The 26,490-nt window shown below is 34.9% G+C and overlaps 1 protein-coding gene across 1 annotated transcript in view; it reads right to left on the bottom strand.

Moving 5' to 3' along the window:
• Positions 1–21,381, bottom strand: part of STPG2 (sperm tail PG-rich repeat containing 2) — a 452,805-nt gene extending 431,424 nt beyond the window's left edge. The window contains exons 1-4 of the mRNA XM_063107464.1: positions 21,273–21,381; positions 9,136–9,248; positions 7,393–7,521; positions 5,007–5,171 (exon numbers count right to left, since the gene is read on the bottom strand). Coding sequence (XP_062963534.1) covers positions 5,007–5,171; positions 7,393–7,521; positions 9,136–9,248; positions 21,273–21,381 — 516 coding nt within the window. The remainder of the gene's footprint in view (positions 1–5,006; positions 5,172–7,392; positions 7,522–9,135; positions 9,249–21,272) is intronic.
• Positions 21,382–26,490: the final 5,109 nt, after the last annotated feature.

Genomic DNA, 26,490 nt, shown 5'->3' on the forward strand with positions numbered 1-26,490 from the left:
ATTAGATCTTAAAATATCAGCCTACTATTTGCCTTTATCATCATTCTTTAATTCTTTGTATGTAATTTGAGTTATTCAGCCTGAATAATTCCCCTTAGTGTTTCTTTTAGGAGGTATATTAGCAACAAATCCTGTTAGTTTACATTTATCTGGGAATAGCTTAGTTTTTCCTTCATTTTCAAGAAATAGTTTTGTTGATTATAGAATCCTTGATTGGCAGTTGTTTTCATCAACACCTTGAATATGTCAACCCATCACTTTCTGGCATCTATGTTTTCTCATAGGTAAGCTGTTAATCTTTTTGAGACTTCCTTGTACATCAAATGTCACTTTTCTCTTTCTGCTGTCAAGATTTTCTCTTTGTCTATGACTTGCAACAGTTTGACTGTGATATGTCTAGGTGTGCATGTCTTTGCATTTATCCTTCTTGGAGTTTGTTAAGCTTGTGTATGTGTAGATTAATGCTTTTCATCAAAGTTGGGATGTTTTCAGCCATTATTTCTCGAAATATCTTCTGTTTCCCTTTTTCTCCTCACCTTCTGGGATTCTCATTATGCATATGTTGGTATGCTTGATGGAGTCCCATAAGTCTCTGAGTCTATGTTTATTCTTCTTCACCTCATTTTCTTTCTGCTCATCAGATCACATAACAACAATTGACTTGTCTTCATGTTCACTGATTCTCTTCTGCCAGTTTAAATCTGCTGTTGGGCTCTAGTAAATTTTTCATTTCCATTATTTTACTTTTTAATGCCAGAATTTCTACTTGGTTCTTTTTTTCTATAATTTATTTTTCTTTATTGATATTCTCTATTTGATGAGACACTGTTCTTATACTTTCCTTTAGTTCTTTAGACATAGCTTCCTTTAGTTCTTTGAACATATTTAAAATAGCTGATTTAAAGACTGTCTAGTAAGATCAATGTCCTGGTTTCCTCAAGAACAGTTTCTTTTTCTGTGTATCAGCTGTTCTTTTAATTATTTAAATGTCTCATAATTTTTTGTTGAACTTGGAATTTTATTTAATATAATGTGACAACTCTAAAAATCAGAATTTCCCCCTGCTGTGGGTTGGATGTCCCCCAAAAGTTCATGTGTTAGAAACTTGATCCCCATTGTAATAGTATTAAGAGGGTGGGAAATCCAATTATGATATTTGAAAGGTGGGGCCTTTAAGAGGTGATTGGATTGTGAGGACTATGCCTTTATGAACAGATTAATCCATTCATGAAGAAATGGCTTAATGGTTTAATGGTTTATCATGGATGTAGACTGGTGTCTTTAAAAGGAGAGCACATGAAAGCACTCTTGCCATTTTTGACATGTGATACCTTGCATCAGCACAGGACTCTGTAGAGAGTTCCCAACCAGAACAAGGCCCTCACCAGAGGCACCCCCTGGATAGTAAACCCCCCAGCATCCAAAACTGTAAGAAATAAATTTCTCTTTCTCATAAATTACTCATTTTCAGGTATTCTATGAGCAACAGAATGAACTAAAACATCCCTCCCTACCACCAGGGTTTGTTGTTTGTATGTTCATTTACTGATTTGCCTGGATTATTCTCTAAACCCTGTGTTCTTTGTCATTTGTATCCACTGAGGTCTGTCTGGTCAGCTGAGTAGTCAGGTAACGATTGAATTTCCTTAAATGCCTTGAACCAATAGGTTTCCAACCTTTGCCAAGGTAGTCTGTGCATGTGTTGGGGCACATCTTCAATGCTCAAGCAGGCATTTTACAAGTCTGCTTTAGCCTTCCACTTCCTGGTGTAGAGCCTCAAGATCACCTAGAGGTAAGAGCTGGTACATTCTCAAGTCTGTTTTTGTGCAGTGATGAGTTACCAGTTCTGAAACTACTTTCAGTGTACCACAGGATTAAGCAAATAAGTACATATATTGAGAATAATGGGAGCCAGGTTTCTCACCATGGAAGAAGGGAGTTCAAACAGGGAAAGAGGAAGACTAGAATAAACCTATGATGTTGAATTGAAATTGGAGATATAGTTATAAACTTAAAATTTTTAATAGACAGATAGATAAGAAATAAGTATAGATTTCTAACTCTGTCCACTTAGACAATCTAGAAGCTATGACATCCCAGTAGCAATTCATGTACCTAGTATAAAGATCTTGTTTTGAAATACCAGTCTCCACTAAATGAAAGTAGGGCTCCTTAGAGAAATGACTGACTCCAAGGATGGGGGATGGAAAAGAACAATACACATCTGAAACATTTTATTATGCAGAAAGTAAAGGAATGGTCAAAGAATGGCAGAGACATGAAAAGGACATAAGAAGTAGTTTGAAGGGGTTCTCAAAGGTCAGTTTTGGGATAATTTAAGCCCTAAAATAAATAATGAGAGTAATACATTGTAAACTTTTGAGTAAAATGGGAATTCATGAATCCATACTGATAGAAATGCATAAATGGGAGAAAAGATAAAGCTCTTATTTATAGTAAAGTGCCAACAAATAAATGCTTAATAAAAGATGGAGTTAGAAAATCACCATTGGATAAACATCACAGTAAAACTGATTCACGCATCATCAATGGATGTTAAAACTAACAGGTGAGAGAGTTTGAAAAAGAATAGGATATCTACTCAGTCTTAAGGTAACCCTCAAAATTATTTACTAATTAAAATGGGAGAAATAGTAACTTTACAAGAGATAAAACTAAGAAGAAACTACTTCAAGTTAACATTACCACTTATGGGATAAAGAGACATCTTGTTCTTCTTTATGTGATGCATTGAGAATCCTATCAATTCTGTAGCACTCCTGCCAAAATACGTAAATAACCATAATCTATTCATATGAAGATATACACAAACCCATAACTGAGGTATATTCTACAAACTAACCTGTGCTTTTCAAAAAAGTCAAGGTTACGAAGACTGAAGAAGTGTCCCAAATTAAAGGAATCTAAAGAGACACGACAACTAAATGCAACATGTAATACCAGATTAGATTCTGGATCAAAAAAAAATTTCTTCTATAAAGGATATAATTGAGATAATTAAAAATATTTTTAAAGATCTGTAGATTAGAATGTAATATTGTATGAATGAAATTTCCTGATTTTGATAATTGCGTTGTGGTTATAAAAGAGAATGTCTTGTTCTTAGGACACTTAAATTGAACTCTTTAGGGGTAAAGAAGCATCATGTCCAAAATGTACTCTCAAATGGTTTAATAAAAATAATAATATAAAAATATGTGAAGAAAATTTTAAAAAGCAATATTAACAAAGTTAATAACTGCAAGATGTGAGTAAAAGGTATATGAGGACTATTATTGTTGTTGTTGTTGCAATTTTTCTATAAGTCTGAAATAATTCCAAAATTTAGAATTATTTTTTTAGGACTGGTCCGTGGCTCACTCGGGAGAGTGTGATGCTGATAACACCAAGGCCACGGGTTCAGATCCCATATAGGGATGGCCAGTTTGCTCACTGGCTGAGCGTGGTGCTGACAACACCAAGCCAAGGGTTAAGATCCCCTTACCAGTCATCTTTTAAAAAAAAAAAAAAAAAGAATTATTTTTTTAAAAAGAAACATCTAACTGAGATCAATGAATGAAATAGATCTAATATATCTATATGATTAAATATGGAAAATAAAACATTAAATGAAAAAGCAAGCAACATACATACTGGATAATATTTACTTAAATTTTTTAAATCATAAAAAAATTTGGTTTTCATATATGAATATATAATCAAGATTTAGTATTTACTTTGGCAAAGGGAGAGGGATGGATAGAGGGGAATGCAGGGGCTAAAATCTGTAATCACATATTTCTTTTAAAATATAGCAATTCAAGTGTGAGACAAATTTTTAACATGTGTTATATCTGGGTGAAAGTATATGGGTATCCACTATTATTTTTGTACTATCTATGAGTTTGATATATTATATAAATTGCAATAAAAATATTTTAAGAAAAATGATGTTAATAATTCAGAGGATCTAAGACCCCCAAAGCTTCCCAGTATACCTACTGCCACAAACCAAATGGTTACTGAAGGTGCTTGAGCCTAAGCCCAAAGATAGAGACATGTACCAACAAGTAACTACAGAATATTGCGAATGAAGATCAAGCCAAGTCCAATCCTGAGAATGCCTTTTCTTTGCCCAAGGTGTCTCTTAAGCTTTTCCTTAAATCTATGCTTAATTTTTGCCATTTTACTCACTAGGATTACTTCTTCCAGATCTCATATAAGTATAAAAATACAATAGACTTTAAATACTATGTACTTCTGGCTTGTAATTGAGTAAAACCAGACATACTATCTATATTCATAAGCTATATTTATGGATAACCCATATATTTCAACTGGTTGAATGATATCTTGACTCGACTCTGGCCTGGTTTAAAATTTAAACTCTGGATAAGATGGATCTGCTATATTACGCTTGATATTTCAATGACAGACAAGTTCCTTATCTTTCTTTTACACTCATTTGTGAAACGAATGATGCTCACACTCTGATTCAAATTATTTTATAAATAAAATGCTCTGTTTTGATTCCAAATGCAGGAAAAGGATATCTATGTATTACATATGATTATACATTGTGGCAGAGACTTCTAGTAATGTACACCTGTTTCTTCTTCTTCCTAGATATACAGTTAGACTATCTTTCGCAGCCTCCTTGGCAGTTAACTATAGCCATGTGACTGAGCGTTAGCTCCTAGGCCTGGCCTACAAAACCTCTCACTCATAATCCTTCACCCTCTTCTGCCAGCTGGATGCAAATGACAACAAGGCCCTAGGAGATCATAGAAACACAAATGGGATAAGCCTGTGTCCCTGAATCTCCACATGGAGGAAAGTCATTTATCTACTAGGAATGCCCCATGTGAATGAGGGGGAAAAAATTCAATTGTTAAGCCACTGAAATTTGGGGGTCTGTTTGTTACTGAAGTTAGTGTTACATTAATTAAAACATGTACAATCATAAACAATCTTCCCATTGTCAATATGAAATGCATTACACTTACAAATTGAGGTTTGTAATATGCTGGACCTATTGTAGGGTCACTAGCAGGTGGAAAGCGTTTTATAATACTGCCATCCTCATTAATATGATAACCATATGACTGTCCATAAGAAGGAATTGAAGGAACATCAAAACTTCTGGTAACCACAGGTGCTGTTGAAATTTTCTGTAGGGAAAACATTTTATATTATTTACTCAAGGGCAAGAGGAGAGGGAATAAAGAACAAAACATTAAAATTTACTAAAAGGCAACTATTAAATATTGATTTAATGAGTTTCATAATATAAACTAAAAATGTTCTGTAAAAGTGGTTTAAAGGAGTGAATTCAAGTCTCCTGTCATCTTATAAACCAAGAGAATATATACCATTACTATTAAAGCCAACATAAGAAGCAAGGATACTCTCTCATTTGGGTCAGTTATTTATCTTGTTCAATAAAGCAAATATTACTGATTCTAAAAACAGGTACTCCTATAGTCACATCAACAATAATGCTATTGTAATATCTGCCATGCAAAAACAAATTTGATGTTTTTCAGGAACATTTCTTGGCTTTATTCCTTCCCAGCTCCTGATTTGTCTCCATATCACCTGTGCCTTGGATTAACATCCTAATTATGCAGATTATGTAGCAGGAAAATGTCTATGATATAATGCTAAATGGAACCATGAAAATATAAAAATGAAGTATTAATATAGCTATGTAAGTTATATGAAATCATATAAATGTATAGTCATATTTATATAAGATTTAATACTAAAAGAAGCTATGCAAAAATTAACAAAATACTTATGTTAGAGTCAGAAATTTTAGGGTGATTATGCTTTTTTCAAAATTTGCTTTGATATGAAATATTTTATAATTTAAATAAAAACAGGAAGGAGAAATGTATATTATAAATAATAATATAAAATAGATCAAATAAAAATATTGGCATTTAAAGGATTTATTTATCTGGAAAATTAACTTATTAAGAATATGGTGAGATCCCCATACTGGCCAGCTGCAAAAAAAAAAAAAAAAAAAGTTGATCCCTGTAGCTTCTGAATAAAAAATAAATGCTGTAATTGCAAGCACACATGCCCATATACAGTCATGTTATAAACGTACTATCACTGGCAGAATTTTATTTTTTATCACTACAGACTATTAAGTAGTTTCAGTGATACTCTTGAGATTAATTAATAAATTAAAATAGGAAAGCACTGAACGGTTTCCACTCCACTGAGTACTTTCAAAAAGTATTTGAATGGTATCAAGACTTTCCAAAATACAGCCCCTACCTTCTTCTCCAGCTATACTCCAAATGTTCCAAAGAACTTTGTTCTTTCCTGAACCATGCTATAAAACACCTCAATTTCTTTATTTGTGTGGAATGTTTTTTCCCATTCTTTTTAACTATTTAGTGAATCCTTCCTCAAGATCAAATTAAATTGTTTCCCCTATTCTCTCCAAAGACTCTCAACTTTGGGCTAAGTGAACATTATATTATGCCTCTAAGATACCATTTCTTCAAATGTATTATACTAAATTTCATCCATTACTTCCCTATTGAAATAATACATCTCAGGAAGCAGTGATTTGTCTTCTATGCATTACCAGCATCTTGCATTAAGTATGGCACTCATACTCATCAATAAATGTTTGTTAAACCCTTGCATGAGTAAATGAACATTTGCTTTGTGCCCACACATAAAATATCCGATATTTAAATACACTTGTAAAACCTAACCTCATTGGAACAACACTGACATTATTCAGCTGAGTACTTAGCCCTAAAATACTTCCTCCTAAACAGAGAACTGATTAAAATGTAATTAATATGAGCTACATGAAGAAGTTATTTTAAATCCCTATGGCATTTAATTACACGATCATTCATTTAGTACCTGTCACATTTTGTCTTGAATAAGTAGCTACCTATATGTCTCTCTCCCTTTTAAATTTAAAATCTAAATTTTGAGCTTTTTGATTTCAAAAATGATGTTATTAATTTAACTGCATTATTAATAGTACTTAACACAGAATTTCCTCTGTACATAGGTAAACCACTCAGGTGGTTTTTTAAAATATCTCTTCCTATTCACTGTAAACATTGGAAGTGATTATAGATTCATCAACAGCAAAAATGAAGTCACATGCTAAAAACAGTTAAAAACTAAAGTTTATAAGCATCATTTAGTATTTATTTAATTATAAATTAACTAACATAGATACTAATAAATTTTCTAATTTTTATAATAAGGCTTTGTAAATGTACCTAACATCACATAAAGCATTAAACCTTTTCTATTTTAACTCTATTTTAACTAAAAGAAATATCATTAGTAGCATAATTTAAAATAGCGACATACTGATCGAAGACGCTCTTTAGCCTCCAGTACTTTTCTGTTCATGATATCTTGTGTTCCAGCATAAGACTGATCATAGCTTGCTGGTCCTGGATTATCTGAAATAAACTTCTTAAAACGTTTCTCCCGGTTTTGTAGACTATAGCCTCCTTTTATATTAAACTAAATTGGACAGAAAAAAAATATGCAATAATTAAAAGAAGCACTTTATAATTAATTCCCACTTAATAAATATTAACTTATTACTATGAACAAATGGTTTTAAAACCCCATCTGAGAAAGTGAAGACCCTTGACCAAAGACATAGTTCTAATAAAAGAGGATAATAAGAGAGGATGACAAGTATAGGTGCCAGTTTTAACTTTAAACTCATACTAAAATTTACTGCCCTTAGAGCACTGTAAGAGAACATGAATTAGTGACAGAAATTCCCAAAGCTGTAGAACAATAATAAAGAGTGTATGTTTTGCAGGCCCCTGGAAAATTTGTACCCCTGAAATGAAGTTTTTTTTAAAAAAGCCTTCCAAGCTTGCTTGGGATTATTTATTTTCATGAATAACGTTTTGGTCATTTCCAGGAAAGTTTATGTAGGCTTATTGGCAACAGCTTGGTTTTATGCTCAGATTAATTTTAAACATGGTTTATTACAGAGAAGACACTGGGATGAATCTTCTGTGGCTCTCCATGCCACATATCTGGATTCTCCAGAATCAGAAAATTATCAATAGCCAGTTAATTCAGATAGATTTCTATCATACAGGTTCTTATAAAAAGTTATAGTGCAATCATTTCAAAGATGTGGCTGGCATTTGATTGATCAGCTAAGACTTTTTTAGAAAGTCACTGATTTACCAACAGCCCTTTTCACATGCCAGTTGTTCACAGTCACTATTAACAGAGCCTATCTCTCGTTTGCATCTTAGTTAACCTAATTCAGCTTTTACATAAAAGAGGTCTTCTTTCAAAAAATGAGTCAGATTTTATTTTTAAATAGCCAATTCACTCCTCGAGTTCTGTTTCAATAGATCAAAATTCCTATTTTTAAAGAGCTGGGATCTATAAAAATATATTTTGCAAAAACATTAACATTACTAGTTGGAAAAAAAGCAAAATCTTGTAAAAAAAAAAAAAGACATTTTCAAACTGATTCTTTGAAAACCATTACTGTAAGCTCTATGATCATGCAATTCAAACTGCAATTTGAATTTATATTGAATACCTCAACAAGGACTTTATCTAGGCCTACAACAGGGGAATAAAAGGTCTGCTGGGGTCACCTAGGAGCCACTATGTATAAACACAAAATTTATGTGGAAAAGATAAAAGATGACATTTATGACCATGAAGACATTGGAGTTATATCCACTATTTCAAGACTGTGCAGAAACAGGAGACAGACGAGACAATGGCAATGACTATAGCTTTAGCGTATGATACAAAAACCAATTCCTTCACTCTATTGCCATCCCTCTTCTACATATTTTGACCATCTGCACAACTTTCATGGGTCATAATTCATTCAAGAGTCCTATTCTCCCATTCTCAAGGACCATGCAGCATGTAACAATGTAACAATGTTTTGAGTCACCCAATTGGGCAACCAACATTGCATGCTTTTATTTTCTATTATTTGAATTACAAAACATAGATTGAAAAGCAAAAAAAGATAATATGAAGGGAAAATAAAATATGAAAAATGACATTTTGGTCTATCAGAAAAAGAAAACATGATTTCTATTAAGTCAGACAATTATAATAATAACTTTAAAAATTTACCTGTGCTTCTGAAACATTATAATGTCCTGGACCTGGAAAAGCTTTCTCAGTGCTAGAGGCAACAGTAAAAGCACTTTCTCTGGCAGTCAAAGAAAGAAATGGTGCATAGCCACCTATAAAAATGAAATCATATCACTGGCAGATAAGCTAGGATTCTAAGGATTTCAGAGGAAAAAAATACTCAAAATACATATAATCATTTAGTGCCCTCAATCGAGGCTATATTTTCAGAACTAGTGGCTAGCCACAGAAAGTACGACATTTAGAAGATGCTAATGTAAGAGCAGAATTTTTGTTAATATATATTAAATAGAAGAACCTACAGAACTGAACTTACTAAACAACAGAAAAAATACCTAAAGAAAATAAAAAAACAAAATTAAAGCCTTTTGTCTTTTAATCATATGTGGTTGAGATGCTAATGGCAGTTATATTTAGCTGATAAAACATTTTCACCCTCAAAAAACCATTGTCTTATATTTTGAAATAGCATATATTATTTGTAGAGAATAGCATATATAAATTTGTAAAGACAGCCTAGATGGAAAGAATTTAACATGGGTTTACAGCAGGTAATTGATAATGTCTCCTTCCCTTGGTTTGTACTCAGTAAATATTTCTTCATTGCCTGACCCTAAAAAAAGGTTGACAAATCCAAGACACAAATTTTATCGAAGTAAGCAATTATAAGATCTGAAATACTTGGATAGTCCACTAAAAGACTGATTTAAAAAATCCGAGAACTGTATTTTTTTTCATTGAAGCAATTTTTTTAACATTTTTTAAAATTGGTTATGAATATTCAAGGGGTCCAAAGCAAATTGTCACAACTCATGCTTAAGATGTGATGGCCAGATCCATACTGGCAGCATGCCCATTACCACAAATTGTGATAATAACCTGTGTCTCACACCCAGATACCCCCCCCAGTCATCCCTGACCTCCCTTCCCATCCCCTTTCCCCCACTCCACTTTGTATCCATAGGTATGTTCTCTGCCTCTGCAAGTCCAACATACCACCATTGTGGTCTTTCTTTCCTTCCTTCTTTCTCTCTTAGTTCCCATTTATGAGTGAGTATATACGATATTTATCCCTCTGTGCTTTATTTCACTCAGCATGAGTTTCTCCAAGCTCATGCATGTTGTTGCAAATGGGAGAATTTCATTCCTCTTTATGGCAGAATAGTATTCCATGTTTTATATATACCACATTTTCCTTATCCAGTTGTCCATCAATGGGCATTTAGGTTGGTTCCATATCTTGGCTATTGTGAACAGAGCTGCAATGAAAATGGGAGTGCAGGTATCCCTTCGACATAATGATTTCCATTCCTTTGGGTATATACCCAGAAGTGGGATTGCTGGGTCATATGGAAGATCTATCTGAAGCTGTTTGAGAAACTTCCATACTGTTTTCCATAGTGGCTGTACTAATTTATAGTCCCACCAACAGTGTAGGAGTATTCCCTTCTCTCCACATCCTCACCAGCATTTGTTATTCTCAGTCTTTTTGATTGTAGCCAGTCAAACTGGGGTGAGATGATATCTCAACGTAGCTTTAATTTGCATTTCCCTGATGACTAGTGATATTGAGCATTTTTTCATGTTCCTGTTGGCCATTTGTATGTCTTCTTTGAAAAATGTTTATTCAGTTCCTTTGCCCACTTTTTAATTGGGTTATTTGTTTTTTTACTGTGTAATTGCTTGAGTTCTTTGTATATTCTGGATATTAATCCCTTGTTGGATGCCTAGTTAGCAAAAATTTTCTCCCATTCTGTAGGTTGTTGTTTTACTCTGTTGATTGTTTCCTTTGCTGTGCAGAAGCTTTTTAGTTTGATATAGTCCCGTTTGTTTATTTTTTCTTTTGTTGTTTGTGCTTTGGGGCTCATGTTCATAAAGTCTGTGCCCAGACCTAGTTCCTGTAATGTTTCACCTATATTTTCCCTTAGTAATTTTACAATTTCAGATCTTATATTTAAATCTTTAATCCATTTTGAGTTGATTTTAGTATATGGTGATAGGTGCCTGTCTACTTTTATTTCTACATATCCAATTTTCCCAGCACCACTTATTGAAGAAGCACTCTTTTCACCATTGTATGTTTTTGTTGCCTTTGTCAAAAATCAGATGGTTGTAAGCCTGAGGGGTGATTTCTGGGTTCTCTATTCTGCTCCACAGGTCCAATTGTCTATTTTTAGAGCTGGTTATCAATTTCAGAGCTGTTAATAATAAGATTGCAGGATACAAAATAAATGTCCAAAATCAGTTGCATTTTATATTTTTTATATTTTTTTATATTTTTATATTTATATTCTCTAATAATGAGCTAACAGAAAGAGAAATCAAGAAAGTAAGCTCATTTACAACAGTCACAAAAAAATAAAATACATAGGAATCAATTTAACCAAGGAGGTGAAAGGTTTCTACAATGAGAACTACAAACCACTATTGAAAGAAATTAAAGAAGACACAAAAAGATGGAAAGACATTCCATGTTCTTGGATTGGAAGAATTAACATTGTGAAAATGTCTATACTACCCAAAGCAATCTACAAATTCAATGAAATACCCATCAAAATACCAATGACATTCTTCACAGAAATGACAAAAACTATCTCAACATCCATGTGGAACAACAAAAGATCCTGAATAGCCAAAGCAATCCTGAGCAAAAAAATAAATAAAACCAGAGGCATAACACTACCTGACTTCAAATTATACTACAAAGTTATAGTAACCAAAACAGTATGGTACTGGCATAAAAACAGACACTGTAATTTAAAAATTAGTATAACTTAAGCAACATGGATATTAAAGAAGAGGCAGGAGAGAATAGAGCAGGTATATTCAAAAGGTAATAAAAGAATAAAAGTGAGGACTCAAAGCTTACACACAAAATCTTATACACTAAAGGAAAGTGTGTGCTACCATAAGAATTTATAGTGATAATTAGTATAGTAAAAATCTTGCTAATCTGGACCAATAATAAAAGATACTCAATTTAAAACTATAAATGATGTGTTTCTTTTGAGGCCCATTGTATTAAAATGCAACTGAAATCAAGTCAATTCATGCAACAAAGGGTAGGGAAAGAGTAAAAGAGAAACAGAGAACAGATGAGATAAGTGGAAAACAAATAGCAAGAGAGTAAATTTAACTATGATATTGATAGTGAAAATAAATGTAAAAATTCTAAACAGCCCAGTTAAAAGGTGGAGATTGTCAGATTGGATTAAAAAGTTAGATCCACTTTTATGCTATCTATAAGAAACCCTCTTAAGCATAAAGACACAGAGTTTAAAAATAAAGGATGGAACAAAAATACTACGCATCCATGAATAAAAGAAAGCTAGAATCACTATACTAAAATCAGACAAAGAAGATTTTAGAATGAGAATACAAGGGATAAGAGAGACATTTTACAATGGTAAAGGGTCATTTCATCAAGAGGATTTAACAATCCATAAAAAAAAAGCAAGGAAGTGATTACCCTAAAAATCAGAATAGTGCTTACCTATAAGAGAGAGGAAAAGGATTGTGATTGAAAACAGTTTTGGCAAAGACTCTCAGAAAATTAGGTATAGAAGGGAAATATCTGAACACAATAAAAGGCATATATGACAAACCCACAGCCAATATCATCCTGAATGGGACAAAGCTGAAAGCTTTTCCCTTAAGAACAGAAACAAGTATGCCAACTCTCATCATTCCTATCTAAAATAGTACTGGAGGTACTAGCTACAGTGATCAGGCAAGAGAAAGGAATGAAGGGCATCCAGATTGGAAAAGACAAAGTGAAACTACCCTTTTTCCAGTGCAAGCAGAAGAAAGAATTTCTGATCTTGAAGATGGTCTTTTGTAATAACCCACATGGACAAAAATATATATATATATTAAACGAAGAAAATCTAAGCAAGCTGACGTGATCCTATATATAGAAAAATCTAAAAACTCTACCAAAAAACACTTAGAGCTGATGATTTCAGTTAAGTTACAGGATACAAAATCAACATACAAAAATCAGTACTGTTTTTATATTCCAACAATGAACTAGCAGAAAAAGAAATAAAGAAAGCAAGTCCATTTACAATAGTCATCAAAACCATAAAATACCTAGGAATCAATTTAACCAAGGAGGTGAAAGATCTCTACTACAAGAACTACAAACCACTGCTAAAAGAAATTAAAGAGGACACAAAAAGATGGAAAGACATTCCATGTTCATGGATTGGAAGAACTAACACTGTGACAATGTCTATACTACCCAAAGCAATCTACAGATTCAATGCAATCCCCATCAAAATACCAATGTCATTCTTCAGAGAAATGGAAAAAAAAAAAAAAACCCTAACATTCGTATCAAACAAAGAAGACCCTGAATTGCCAGAGCAATCCAAAGTGAGATAAATAAATAAATAAAGCTGGAATCATTATACTACCTGACTTCAAATTATACTACAAAGCTATAGTTACCAAAACAGCATGGTACTGGCATAAATACAGACACTTAGACCAATGGGACAAAAGAGAGAACCCAGAAATAAACCCACATAGTTACAGCCAACTGATCTTTGATAAACATACCAAGAACATACATTGGGTAAAAGACTGCCCTTTCAATAAATGATGCTAGGAAAACTGGACATCCATATGTAGAATAATGAAAATAAACCCATACCTCTCACCATATTACAAAATCAACTCAAAATGGATTAAATATTTAAATATGAGACCTGAAACTATAAAACTCCCAAAAGAAAACATAGGGGAAACACTTCAGGAAGTAGCACTGGGAAAACACTTTATGAATAAGACCCCAAAAGCACAGCAACAAGTGAAAAAATAAACAAATGGGATTTTATATCAATCTAAAACGCTTCTGCATAGTAAAAGAAACAACAAGTAAAAAGAAAAGCTACAGAGTGAAAGAAAATATGCATCCAACAAAGGATTAATATCCAGAATATACAAGGAACTCAAATACTTAACAGGAAAAAAAACAAATAACTTGATTTAAAAATGGGCAAAGGAGCTAAATAGGCATATTGCAAAGGAAGATATACAAATGGCCAACAGTCACATGAAAAAATACTCAATATCACTCAGCATCAGGGAAATGCAAATCAAAATCACACTGAGATATCATCCCAACCCATTTAGACTGGCTATTATCAAAAAGACAGAGAATAAAAAGTGCTGGCAATGATGTGGAGAAATGGGAACCCTCCTCTCCTGTTGGTGGGAGTGTAAATTGGTGCAGCCATTACAGGAAATGGTATGGGTTTTCTCCAACTACTAGAGAGAGAACTGCCATATGATCCGGCAATTCCACTGCTGGGCATATACCCAAAGGAATGGAAATCATCGTGTCAAAGGAATACCTGCACTCCCATGTTTATTGCATCTCTATTTACAATAGTCAGGAGTTGAAACCTACCTAATCGTCCATTGCCAGACAACTGGATAAGGAAAATGCAGTATATATACACAAAGGAATACTACTCTGCTATTAAAAAAATAATAAAAACGCTATAAAAATGCTATAAAAAATGAATTTCTGCCATTTGTAGCAACATGAATGAACTTAGAGAAAAATATGTTAAGTGAAATAAACTAGGCACAGAAAGACAGAAAGAGAAATACTGCATGTCCTCACTCATAAGTGGGAGGTAAAAAATAAACAAAAAAAAGAAAGACACAACAATCATAATAATACATTTAACTTTCAAAAGGAGAGAACAGAACTGAGGTTACCAGAGCTGGGAAAGGGGGAAGGGGAGGGAGAGTTAGTGAGAAATTGGTAAAGAGCCACAAAAAATGATTACATTGTATAATGTTGAACATACTAATTATACTGATTTGAGCATCACATATTGCACACAGTATTGTTGTTCAATGCTGTACCCCACAGATCTGTACAGTCAATTGTTTCAATAAAAAAAATTCTAAAAGATAGATAGATGATAGACAGATATTAAAGAACTGGGCAACAAAGAGAATCAAGAAAGCCAGCACTCATAAAATCTATATTAAAGTTTTCCAAAATTAATTATATAAAATCTTTGTCAATAAGCTAAAAGTATATATGAGATTTTGAGCACAAGTAAAACCACAAGGAGATTTAAATGTTTTTAATGATAAGCTTCATGAGGGAAGGGACTTATCTGTTTTATTCATAGCTTTATACCTAATGTTTATAGTTAGGGTGACCAACTGTCCCAGATTGCTCAGCACATGAGACTTTTAATGTAAGTAAATAATAAATCAAATAATAAATCAAACTGACAGAAAGAAAAAATTAAGAATATAGGAGAGTAAAAGATTCAAGAAGAAAGAAGTGAGTCCAATTTGGGTTATGTTGAGTTTGAGGCATCAACAGCAGAAGATAAATCAAACTGGCATAAAGTAAATAAAAGTCAATCCATTATGAGAAAGAAGGTGGTCAGTATGTGATTAAAAGACAAGTTATATAGACACAATTACAGCCACAAAACAAAGAAAAGGGCATTCTTTACATATATGCAATAACTAGGTCTTTGAAACATGTACTCATCTTCAGGGACATCAATATATACAGACACAATCACATCCATATTATTTATTTAAACTTAAATAAAGATAAATTGCATTCCCTGATGCCACCTCCCTCTGTTCTAATTGGCTAATTAAACCACCACCATTTGGCATAAGCACATTGGCACATGTACAAGACCATGGACAGTCAATGCTTCTGTGGCAGACAGAGCTAATCACTCCTTCAACGAAGAAGAAATCTGTGAAAGAATACATTTAGGAAATGATGTCATTCAGCTAATATATATATTTTATATATGGTTACATATAATAATATATAACTAATGTAGAACCAGTATGGATAACTAATATACAGTTCATGTGGATGCCATTTATTATGTAAATAAGCTCAAAAAGCAAAGAAATATTCCTTAGTATAGTAATGCCAGGAGCAGTTACACTATTAAAAGGAATATATTTTTATTACATTATACTAGGTTGGTTGTCTCTGGAAAAAAAATTACTTTGATATATTTGCTTCTCAGATAATTGGAACATCAGTCACAGCTCTCACTAATCTAGAATTTGAGTATCCATTATCTCTCCCACTTATGAAAGCAGAGCAACTCAGCCCTGTCCCTTTGGGGTTGCAAATCCTGGATCGAAGAGATTCTCCCTTATCAAATAGCCTAAAGCCACAGCAATGGAGTTTCAAATTAAAATGGAAAGTGATCTCTGAGGAAAATGTGGAGACAGTACACCAGAGGATTGATCAAGCAGGGTACAGTCAGAGGAGAGTGGTAGTTAGGAGAAAGATTAGGAATAAAGAACATTTGTATGTAAGGGTCTAAGGTCCTCTCCTCTTTCGAGGTTCAAGGTATCAAGTAAGTAAAGTCCCAACATCTGCTCTTTCCACATCATACTCTGTAAAATGCACCTGACCCTTAATTGAAATAACTGTATTCTGCATAGTCCAGTGCGTTATTGGTCTTAAAGACAGATGAGGTAGAATGTACCTGGGAAAAGAGATGGTAGCTACTTTTAAACTATCTTGCCAACGAATCCAGCAGAGAAGTGACTGAGACATCTGTTTCTTCTATCAATAATTAGCATGTTATCCCTGAGAATTGGTGAAACAGGGATCTATAGTATGCAGCTGCTCAAAGTTCTCAGTCATGGAATTTCCTAGTTTCTTTCATAGTCAACAAGACACAATCCTATAAAACAGTAAAATGAGGACCATGCCACACCCTATTTACTGCCCTCTAAGAGTTAACACAAGATATAAGAGTTTTTAATCTGCTATATGTGGCTCATTAGATTTTAACTTCATTTCAAGATTACTCTTTGTTTTCTATTTTTTATTTATTATTAGCATATTTATTCTTACAAATCATGATATTTCTTTGTGCCCTTTGCCTGACCTATCACTTTCCAAGCCCCTCCCTCCCTCGCCCCCCCCATCTGTAGTATCCTTAGGTTTGTTCTCTCCTTCTGAAAGTTCAACATACTGTGGTCTTCTTTCTTTCCTTCATTCCTCACTTCTTCCCTCTTTCCCTCCCTCCCTCCCACCTTCTCTCTCTTCCTTCCTAGCAGCCAGTTATGAGCGAGAACATGCAATATTTTTGTTTCTTTGTCTGGCTTATTTCACTTAACATAATTTTCTCCAGACCCACCCATGTTGCTGCAAATGGCAGAATTTCATTCTTTTTTATGGCTAAGTAGTATTCCATTATGTATATACACCACATTTTCCTTTATCCAATTGTCCATAGATGGACACTTAGGTTGGTTCCATATTTTGGCTATTGTAAATAAAGCTGCAATGGGAGTGCAGGTATCTCTTCAACATGATGATTTCCATTCCTTTGAATATATACCCAGTAGATGGATTGCTGGATCACATGGTGGCTCTATCTGTAGTTTGAGAAACCTCCATACTGTTTTCCATAATGGCTGTGCTAATTTACAGTCCCACCAACAGTGTAGAAGAGTTCCCCTTTCCCTACATCCTTGCCAACATTGTTATTCTCAGTCTTTTTCAGCAATGGCCAGTCTAACTAGGGTGAGATGATATCTCAGTATGGTTTTGATTTGCATTTCTCTGATGACTAGTGATGCTGAGCATTTTTTCATGTACCTGTTGGCCATTTGTATGTCTCCCTTTGAAAAATGTCTATTCATCTCCTTTGCCCGTTTTTTGATTGCATTATTTGTTTTTTTTTACTGTACAGTTGTTTGAGTTCTTTGTATATTCTAATTAATCCTTTGTCAGATGTATAGTTTGCAAATAATTTCTCCCATTCTGTAGGCTGCCTTTCCACTCAGTTGATTGTTTCCTTTGCTGTGCAGAAGCTTTTTAGTTTGATATGATCCCATTTATTTATTTTGTCGTTGTTGTTATCTGTGATTTTGGGGTCTTATTCATAAAGTCTTTGCCCAGTCCTATTATCTGGAGTGTTTCCCTTATATTTTCCTTTAGTAATTTTATGGTTTCAGGTCTTGTATTTAAGTCTTTAATTGATTTTGAGTTGATTTCAGTATATGGTGAGAGGCACAGGTCCAGTTTCATTTTTCTGCATATGGATGTCCAATTTTCCCAGCACCACTTATTGAAGGATGTCCTGTCTCACTACTCCTATTTAACATAGTTTTGGAAGTACCAGCCAAAGCAATCAGGCAAGAGAAAGAAAGAAAGAGAATCCAAACTGGAGAGGACCAAGTCAAACTGTCTTTGTTTACAGACAACATGATTTTATATATAGAAAAACCTATAGATGCTAACAAAAAACTCTCACAGCTGTTTATTTTTTAACTGAGCACTTACGTATATGGTATTGAGCTAAAAACTGGGAATAAAGGAGTAAAGATCATGGTTATTGCCCTTAAGCAGCTCACATTTTAGTGGGGCTGCCAGACAAGTTAACAGTAATTACAAGATAGAATCAAAGTGCTATAAAAAATTCATTAAAAGAGAAACAAGGAAGAAAGGAAGGAAGGAAGGATGGACAGACAGACCACAATAAAACATTGATCTTTCAGAAGGAAAGAACAGACCTATAGTTACTAGAGGTGGGAAACGGTGGAGGAGGTGTAGGCAGTACTCGGGTAAAGGACACAAAGAATAATTACAGTTTGCAATGATGAACATGCTAATAATATTCATTTGATCATCACATACTGTACATATAGTTAACTCTGTACCCCATAAATATGTATAATCAATTATGTTTCAATTAAAAAATAAATTTAAAAAAGGAACGATAAAAAGATTCATTAAGGAGTCAGAGAACAAAAATCTAAGAAAGAGTAGAGTCAGAGAACAACTACACTTTAGCTGAGTCTCAAAGAATAAATAGGAATTATCCAGGTGAAGAAGGAAGACAGAGCTGGGCAAAGGTATTAGCAGGTACAAAGGCAAAGAGGTGAATGAGCATGAATTTATACAAACTGCAAAGTTACAATTGCTGAAACGTAGGTTAAGTGGAGGTAGAGGTGTGGGTGCCTAGAAAGATCGGGTGAAGTGGGAGTACAGGTCAGGGATAAGAACATGAAGAATCTTTTGAATCATGTTAAGGAGTTCAGGTTTTAACCTTGATATTACAAAGGATTTTTTTTTTTTTACAAATAACATAATTATGTCTTAGAGAGATTACTCTAGTTAAAAGATAGAAGGTGAATTGGAGACCAAAATAAATGGAAACAAGTAATATTTTATCGGTTTAATTCAGAATAGAAATAATAAGGGCTTGAACTAAACCAAGGACAGTTACATGAAAAAAGGGGACCAATTAGAGAGATATTGAGAAGATAGAAACAATGGATCTTAATGATCAACAGGAGTGGTCAGTCAGAAAAGGAGTCTAGAGTAACTCCAAAGCTTAAAGTTTGTGATAGACTGATAGAGAATTTTTTAAAAGGTACCAATATTGGTGGGGAAAATAATGAGTTCACACACTTAGAATTTCAGATGCCAGAGACCATCCAGGTAGAGATGTACAGAAAAGTAGCTGGCAGTGCTGAAGGCCTAAAGATCAGGAGAAAGCTCATCTTAGAGACATAAATCACCTATATCTCTAAAGACTTTCTTCTGGAAGTCATCAGAATCAGAATATTAATAGTAGTTGAAGTTATTGATATGAATGAGAAAGGTACACATGAGAAAATCAACAAGCAAAGGATGGAAATACAGCATATGAACATTTAAATGGTGTTTAGAAATAAAAATCTTTAAATAAGACTACAAAGGATTGGTTGGAGAGGGGGAAAAAAGATCCCCTGATTCAGCATTTAACAAATGTTTTTTAGGTCCCAACCATATGTCAGGCACTCTGGCAAGACAATAGTTGTGGGGAAAAAACAGGAGAAAATGATATTACACATACCATGGGAAGAAATGTCTCTAATAAAAAAGTGGTCAGTTGTGTCAAAATAAAATAAAAATTGATAAGTTTCATAGGTTTAAGAATTTTAAGTGGTCATTGGTGGCCAGTAACTTGTTGAGTTAATGCTTTTAACAGCTCAATTGCATTAAAATAAAGACAGACATAATAAGCTGCAAGAATACTGATACCAGATGCTGGAAAACAGTGAAATTCAAGATCTGAAATACTGACAGATGACAAATTTGTACTCCACCCAAAGAAACCTAAACCAACTCTAATCTGATCAGTCATGTCAACAGAATAATAGGTCTGCATTTGTGTAAAAGCACAGACATGTAAGTACATGGAAAATGCAGTTTAAGAAAATCTATCATTCGGATGGTATCAAGCCTCAGAAAATCATCAAAATAGAAAAAGTAGAAAGCAAATGTGAAGTATTTATTAAAAGGTTTGCCTAAGTCAGTAACTACAAACAAACGATGAGAGCAAATTATTTAAAACTTTAATGTATCAATATTAGTTCATAATTGTAACCAATGTACCACAGTAACGTGAGATGTTAATAGTAGGAGAAACTCTGGGGGAGAGAGGTATGAACTGTCTGTATTTTCTGCTCGATTTTTCTGTCAACCTAAAACTTCTGTAAAAATAAAGTCTATCACTTAAAAATAAATAAATTATCCATCCTCATCCCAGTTCTCAAGAACACAGAATGTGAGGAAAAGGGGCTTTCCGATAAGTATATTCAAAGAGAAGATGGTGATGGTAAGAAAAGCATCTGTGAGAAAAAAATAGATGGGACTATCTTTAAATGATATAGCAAAATAGAAATATAAAAGTAGTAAATAAATGTCTCTCTGGTTAATGGGAGGAAAGGTGTGTGAGGCAGACAGGATTACAAGGAAAAGAGACAGCAGGAGGTATGAAATACACAGCATTTGGAGATTCGTATAGTCAGGAAATCAAAATCCTAGACCTGAAGTGTACAATCAAAAATAGGATGTAGACAACCTTTGTAGAATCAGAAGTCCTAGCCATACGCTTACTAGCTTTGTGAAATGACAAGTGCTTGTTATCAGTTATCACCTGTAAAATAAGGGTAGTGTTTTCCCTGCCTACTTCATGTTTTGTTATACTTATTAAGTGGTACTATTTCGCTTTATGTTTAACTCCCAGGAAGCGCAGCAGGCTGAAGGTGAGGTGCCTGTCACAAGTGGCTTGCTTTTCCCTGAATCTTACCTGTTGCCTGCTGCTTCAGGAAAGGTACCTGGTAGGATCCAGGACCTACATGGGCCTCAGTGCTGCCACCCTCAGCCAATCCGAGGAAGCGGGGAGCCCGATCATACATAACAGCGGAAGGCGGGAGGCTGGGGATTGAAAAGGGATAAAAACAAGGTGGCTAGAGAAGGTGTGCAGCAAAAGGAAGCAGACAGCAATCTGAAGAGGTCTGGGCAGAACTTCCGTCAATAGAGGAGCTAGCGTGGGGATTATCTCCCGACCCGCTCATTGGTGTCAGATTTCCTTCAGGTCGATTTCTAGTCCCGTGGTAAAGTGGGGGGCAGAGCGACCAGAGATCAGACCGCCCACACAAACATGTGTTCGCCAGCCGAGAGTCAGGCTCTCCTCCACGGAAGGCGATTATGTGGTAGGAGGCCTCGCCTGTGCTTCAGGCCCTGGCCCCGCCCAATTCTCTGCGTCCCGGAAGCCTGGGAAGGAAGCTGGCCCGACTCTGAGGGTCGGCGTTGCCTTCTCGAGCTGAGCCCTCGGAGCATGCGCACCGAGCTGCGCGCCGAACCGCGCGCCTCCCTTAACTCGCCCCACCCAGAGCCTTCCGCGCCACTAAGCGAGAAGGCGGGGTTAGGCTTTAGAGTTCCTCGCCCCGCACTAGCTGCTTTAGGGCCTGGACACTTCACTGTATAGAAAAGCCCTAGGAAATATGTCAGAAGAGGTGAAGGTTAACTTGACCTTGATCCACTTCCCTATAAATCATGAGGGAGGCTAAGAAGAGATTCAGCAAAAACGAGAGAAAGACATTTTCCGTATCCACTCATCTGATGATGGGCATTTGGGCTGGTTCCAACTCTTGGCTATTGTAAAGAGTGCTGCGATGAACATTGGGGAACAGGTATACCTTCGACTTGATGATTTCCATTCCTCTGGGTATATTCCCAACAGTGGGATGGCTGGGTCGTATGGTAGATCTATGTGCAATTGTTTAAGGAACCTCCATACCATTTTCCATAGAGGCTGCACCATTTTGCAGTCCCACCAACAATGTATGAGAGTTCCTTTTTCTCCGCAACCTCGCCAGCATTTATCGTTCATAGTCTTTTGGATTTTAGCCATCCTAACTGGGGTTAGATGGTATCTCAATGTGGTTTTGATTTGCATTTCCCGGATGCTGAGTGATGTTGAGCATTTTTTCATATGTCTGTTGGCCATTTGTATATCTTCCTTAGAGAAATGCCTACACAATGGAATACTACTCAGCTATAAAAACGAATGAAATACTGCCATTTGCAACAACATGGATGGACCTCGAGAGAATTATATTAAGTGAAACAAGTCAGGCACAGAAAGAGAAATACCACATGTTCTCACTTATTGGAGGGAGCTAAAAATTAATATATAAATTCACACACACATACACACATACACACACAAACCGGGGGGGGGGGAGAAGATATAACAACCACAATTATTTGAAGTTGATACAACAAACAAACAGAAAGGACATGGTTGGGGGGGAGAGGGGGAGGGAGAAGGGAGGGAGGTTTTGGTGATGGGGAGCATTAATCAGCTACAATGTATATCGACAAAATAAAATTAAAAAAAATAAAAAAATAAAATAAAATAAAAAAAAATAAAAAATAAAAAAATAAACGAGAGAAAGAAAAAAGCAGTAGGGTAAAGGAGAGCCTGGGCTCGCCCCCCACTCCTACTACAGCTGCACTCGCACCCACAGAGGAAAAGCACCTCTGATCTTATCCCGCAGATGATCTAAACTGCTAAGAGAAGCCCAGGAGCCGGGGACGACGAAAAGAAATGGGAAAGCGGGGAAGGAGACAAAAAGCTCACCAGCTGAAGACGTGCAAGTGCAGGTGACTGAAAGCTGCTTCTGTTGTCAAATGCCAGGCGACGGCAACGCTGATTCACCTCTTTTTATAAAGCAAAGCGAAGGCATGAGAAAGCCCAGTCCACCACACTAAACCAATGCGTCTCTTAAACTTAGGCAAAAGGAATGTGGATTCTACTAAAGAGTCTATGTCAGAATCCACCTCTACTTGTGTCAGGCTTTTTTTTCCAGCAAGAATCCTATCCAGAATCTAAACATCCTTAAAAGCTTAGACAAATACTCCCTTGATCAGCCTTGCCCTCAAATGAACTACAGTATTTTAATTTGTCCCTATTAAAAATTTTTATAGTATCTATACTCTGTCGTACATGGTTTGCTACTCAATTCTGTGCATCATTTACTGGGGCTTAACTGTGCCATATATTATAGAATACTCTCCATTCTATGCTATACACTTCTCAAAAATGTATCTGTAATACTTTTTTTTTTCCTTTTCAATAGCAAGCTGAATAACTTATTTATTCACTTAAAAAAATACTTATTGAACAGATATGATGTGGGGGGTGGGGAGAAGAGGGGAGAGGAACGGGTAAAGAGGAATGAAAATCAAATACAATGTATTTTGAGAAGTAAAATTTTAAAAATAAATAAATAAATAAATAAAATAAAAATACTTATTGGTTTATACCATGGGTTTGATACCCTGCTAAGTTATGGGGATACAAAGATGTAAGAAAGTTCCTGTCCTCAGACATTCTCTAATGGGGAAAAAGGTATGTGTAATCCAAAACAAGAGGTGATGAATGAGATATATAAAATGGTAAGAAAACGAATATTGCAGTATTTGGGAAACCTCTTTCTATTAAGAAACTGGATCCTTTCTAACTGACCTTCAATTCTCCTTGTATTCTTGCAGAAACTCATATTTCTCTCAACGTTATTTTAGCCTTATTTCCCAAGCTGCCACAGATACCTATTCAGAAGATCTGGAATACATTTACTATGACATATTAGGAAGAAAAGAGTCATAGAGACAAAAAGAGAAAAATCCATATGCTTTGTAAGATGATCCAGTGGTGATCGTAAATTAGCCTTCTATTGTACATTTCTTAAGGACATCATTTGCCTTTGATGATCCAAACAGAAATATCAACCCAGAGAGCAAACTCAGGTCTAGGCCAGGGTTCCTGTAGGCACTAGTGTAGACTCTCATGCCCTCCTCTGGCTGTTGGCATCTTTGGTGGCCTAGATTACTCTTTCCTTGGATATATTTGGGTTTGAGATTGGGGAATGGAAGTAGTAAGGCAGGCTTTATCTGCTTTCTGTCTGATCTGATTTTTGACCATTGAGCCTAACCTAACTTAAACAGAAGGAGTTCTTCCTAGTGTCTCTCCTAGCTCATTTACAAACACCTAAAGGAAAGTTTATGGCTGAAGTACCAGCTAGGAATACGAGTGTTTCTTTACCTTGTCTGTCTGCTGTATGAATGTTCTTTCGTCAAGGACTTCACAGAGAGAGGTAACTGATCAATGGCAGGACTCCAGTGTTTCTGGATCTTCTGGCCACATCCTACCTAAATATTACACCACTGACACTCATCTATAGACAACCTATGTACTCTTCATAATTTTTGTAATACTTGGTCTCTCAGAGTTCTGCACTTTTAATAAAAAAGTCTTTCTTTAAAAAGTTTTTAGTATGAAATGTGTATTTGTTTGATCACTGTGACTGCTCTTCTCCGTAATTTTCCCAGCTATTATTTCCTTCTTGTGGCTCAGTGGACAGAATGGTACACAGTTAGAAAATATTTGTAAATGAGAAAAGTAAATTTTTTTCATTATCTCTCATAGAGGTAAATATTTCTTGACTACTCTGAAAAGCATAATAATAAATATGTTAACACATAATAATAATTATATATGAACACAAAATAATTTGGTTCAGCATTTCTCAATTCCTGCAAAACTGTTTTAATACTAATTAACCACACTGTGTGACAATTTCCACAGTATTAGTAAAAGATAGAAACTATGTTTGAGCTAAAATTTATTTGATTTCAAAATTGGGGTTCTTTCCATTTCTGCTTGCTGGCTCAAACCAGACTAAAGTTTAAAAGGAAGCTTGAACAAGAAAAAGGAAGAAGTTAAATTGATTCTTTACTGAATATGACAGCTGCAATGAAGAACTTCATAGCCACCAATTTTTCTTAGCACTTTGAGGATTAAGTACGTAACAGATGATATCTGAGGTATTGAATGAAGGGTGGGAATTCTGTCTTAAATAGTCATTAAATACCTTATAAATATTGTAATACTGAATTTGTTTTGAAACTCATTTCTTTGACTCATTATGAAATTGGTTGTCCATTGTTTTGCTTTAAAAAAATAATTTGTATCAAAATCAATCTTGTCAATGTTATTGGAGGTCACATTGTAAAATGATATGCATTCAAGTTGAAATGGTAAAAACTTATGTAATGATTTGAAGCTTCCAAAGTATGTTTTACATACATTAGTTTAATATAAATTTGTGTTTGTCTAAACTGCAGACTCACTATGACTCTGAAATCACCAAATTCATGAAATATGTTTAAAAAATTAGTTATACCATATTATCAGTGACCATCTGATTTTTTTTGTGCATACATTTACTGAGCACCTACTATGTGCTAGGCACCATGTGAAGCAGTTTAATGAATAATCAAATTAATTTCTTACACAGAGATGAGATAGGTTCTCCACTCTATCTATGATGATTCTGAGGCTTAGAGCCATTAAATGTCACAAAGTTAATGAATGATGGAGCAGAATTTAAAGCCAGTTTGACTCCAGACCTGTTTTCATAGCCATTAAGAGGGAAATGCCCCCAACCATGCTCTACTACCACACCCATTCATTTTTTTTCCTCAATTCTTATTTGCATATTTATTTATTCTTCTAAAAAACAAATCTAGAGGTAGGCTTTTCAGCGGTGGTATGGTGGCCCCTTGATTGCAGGAAACCAGATGCCCTATCTTGCTGCTCCATATCTTGTGTGGCTCCCATTCTCATGATCATCTCATGGTCCAAAAATTATCTGTAATAATATGATTCAAATTGTAATTGGAAGAATGAGTCTTACCCAGGGAATCTGGGAATATAATAAATAAATGTGGCCTTCCTCCACTCCACTATCAACTTTAATATATCTGGCTCACTCCTAAGTAAAAGAGTACCTAAGGCCTCTGGGTAGCCACATACAGGTGAAGCCTAAGGTTCTATGAATGCTCCAGTAGGAGAAATGGGAGGAGAGCTTTTTTCATATGAGATAGGCTTCACCTTCCACCACTTTTAAGACTGCTGCCTCTGAGGGTGTTCCAACAGCAGACCTCATCTCATTAAG

Source organism: Cynocephalus volans, chromosome 9 (genome assembly GCF_027409185.1).
Source record: "Cynocephalus volans isolate mCynVol1 chromosome 9, mCynVol1.pri, whole genome shotgun sequence".
Lineage (NCBI taxonomy): Eukaryota > Metazoa > Chordata > Mammalia > Dermoptera > Cynocephalidae > Cynocephalus > Cynocephalus volans.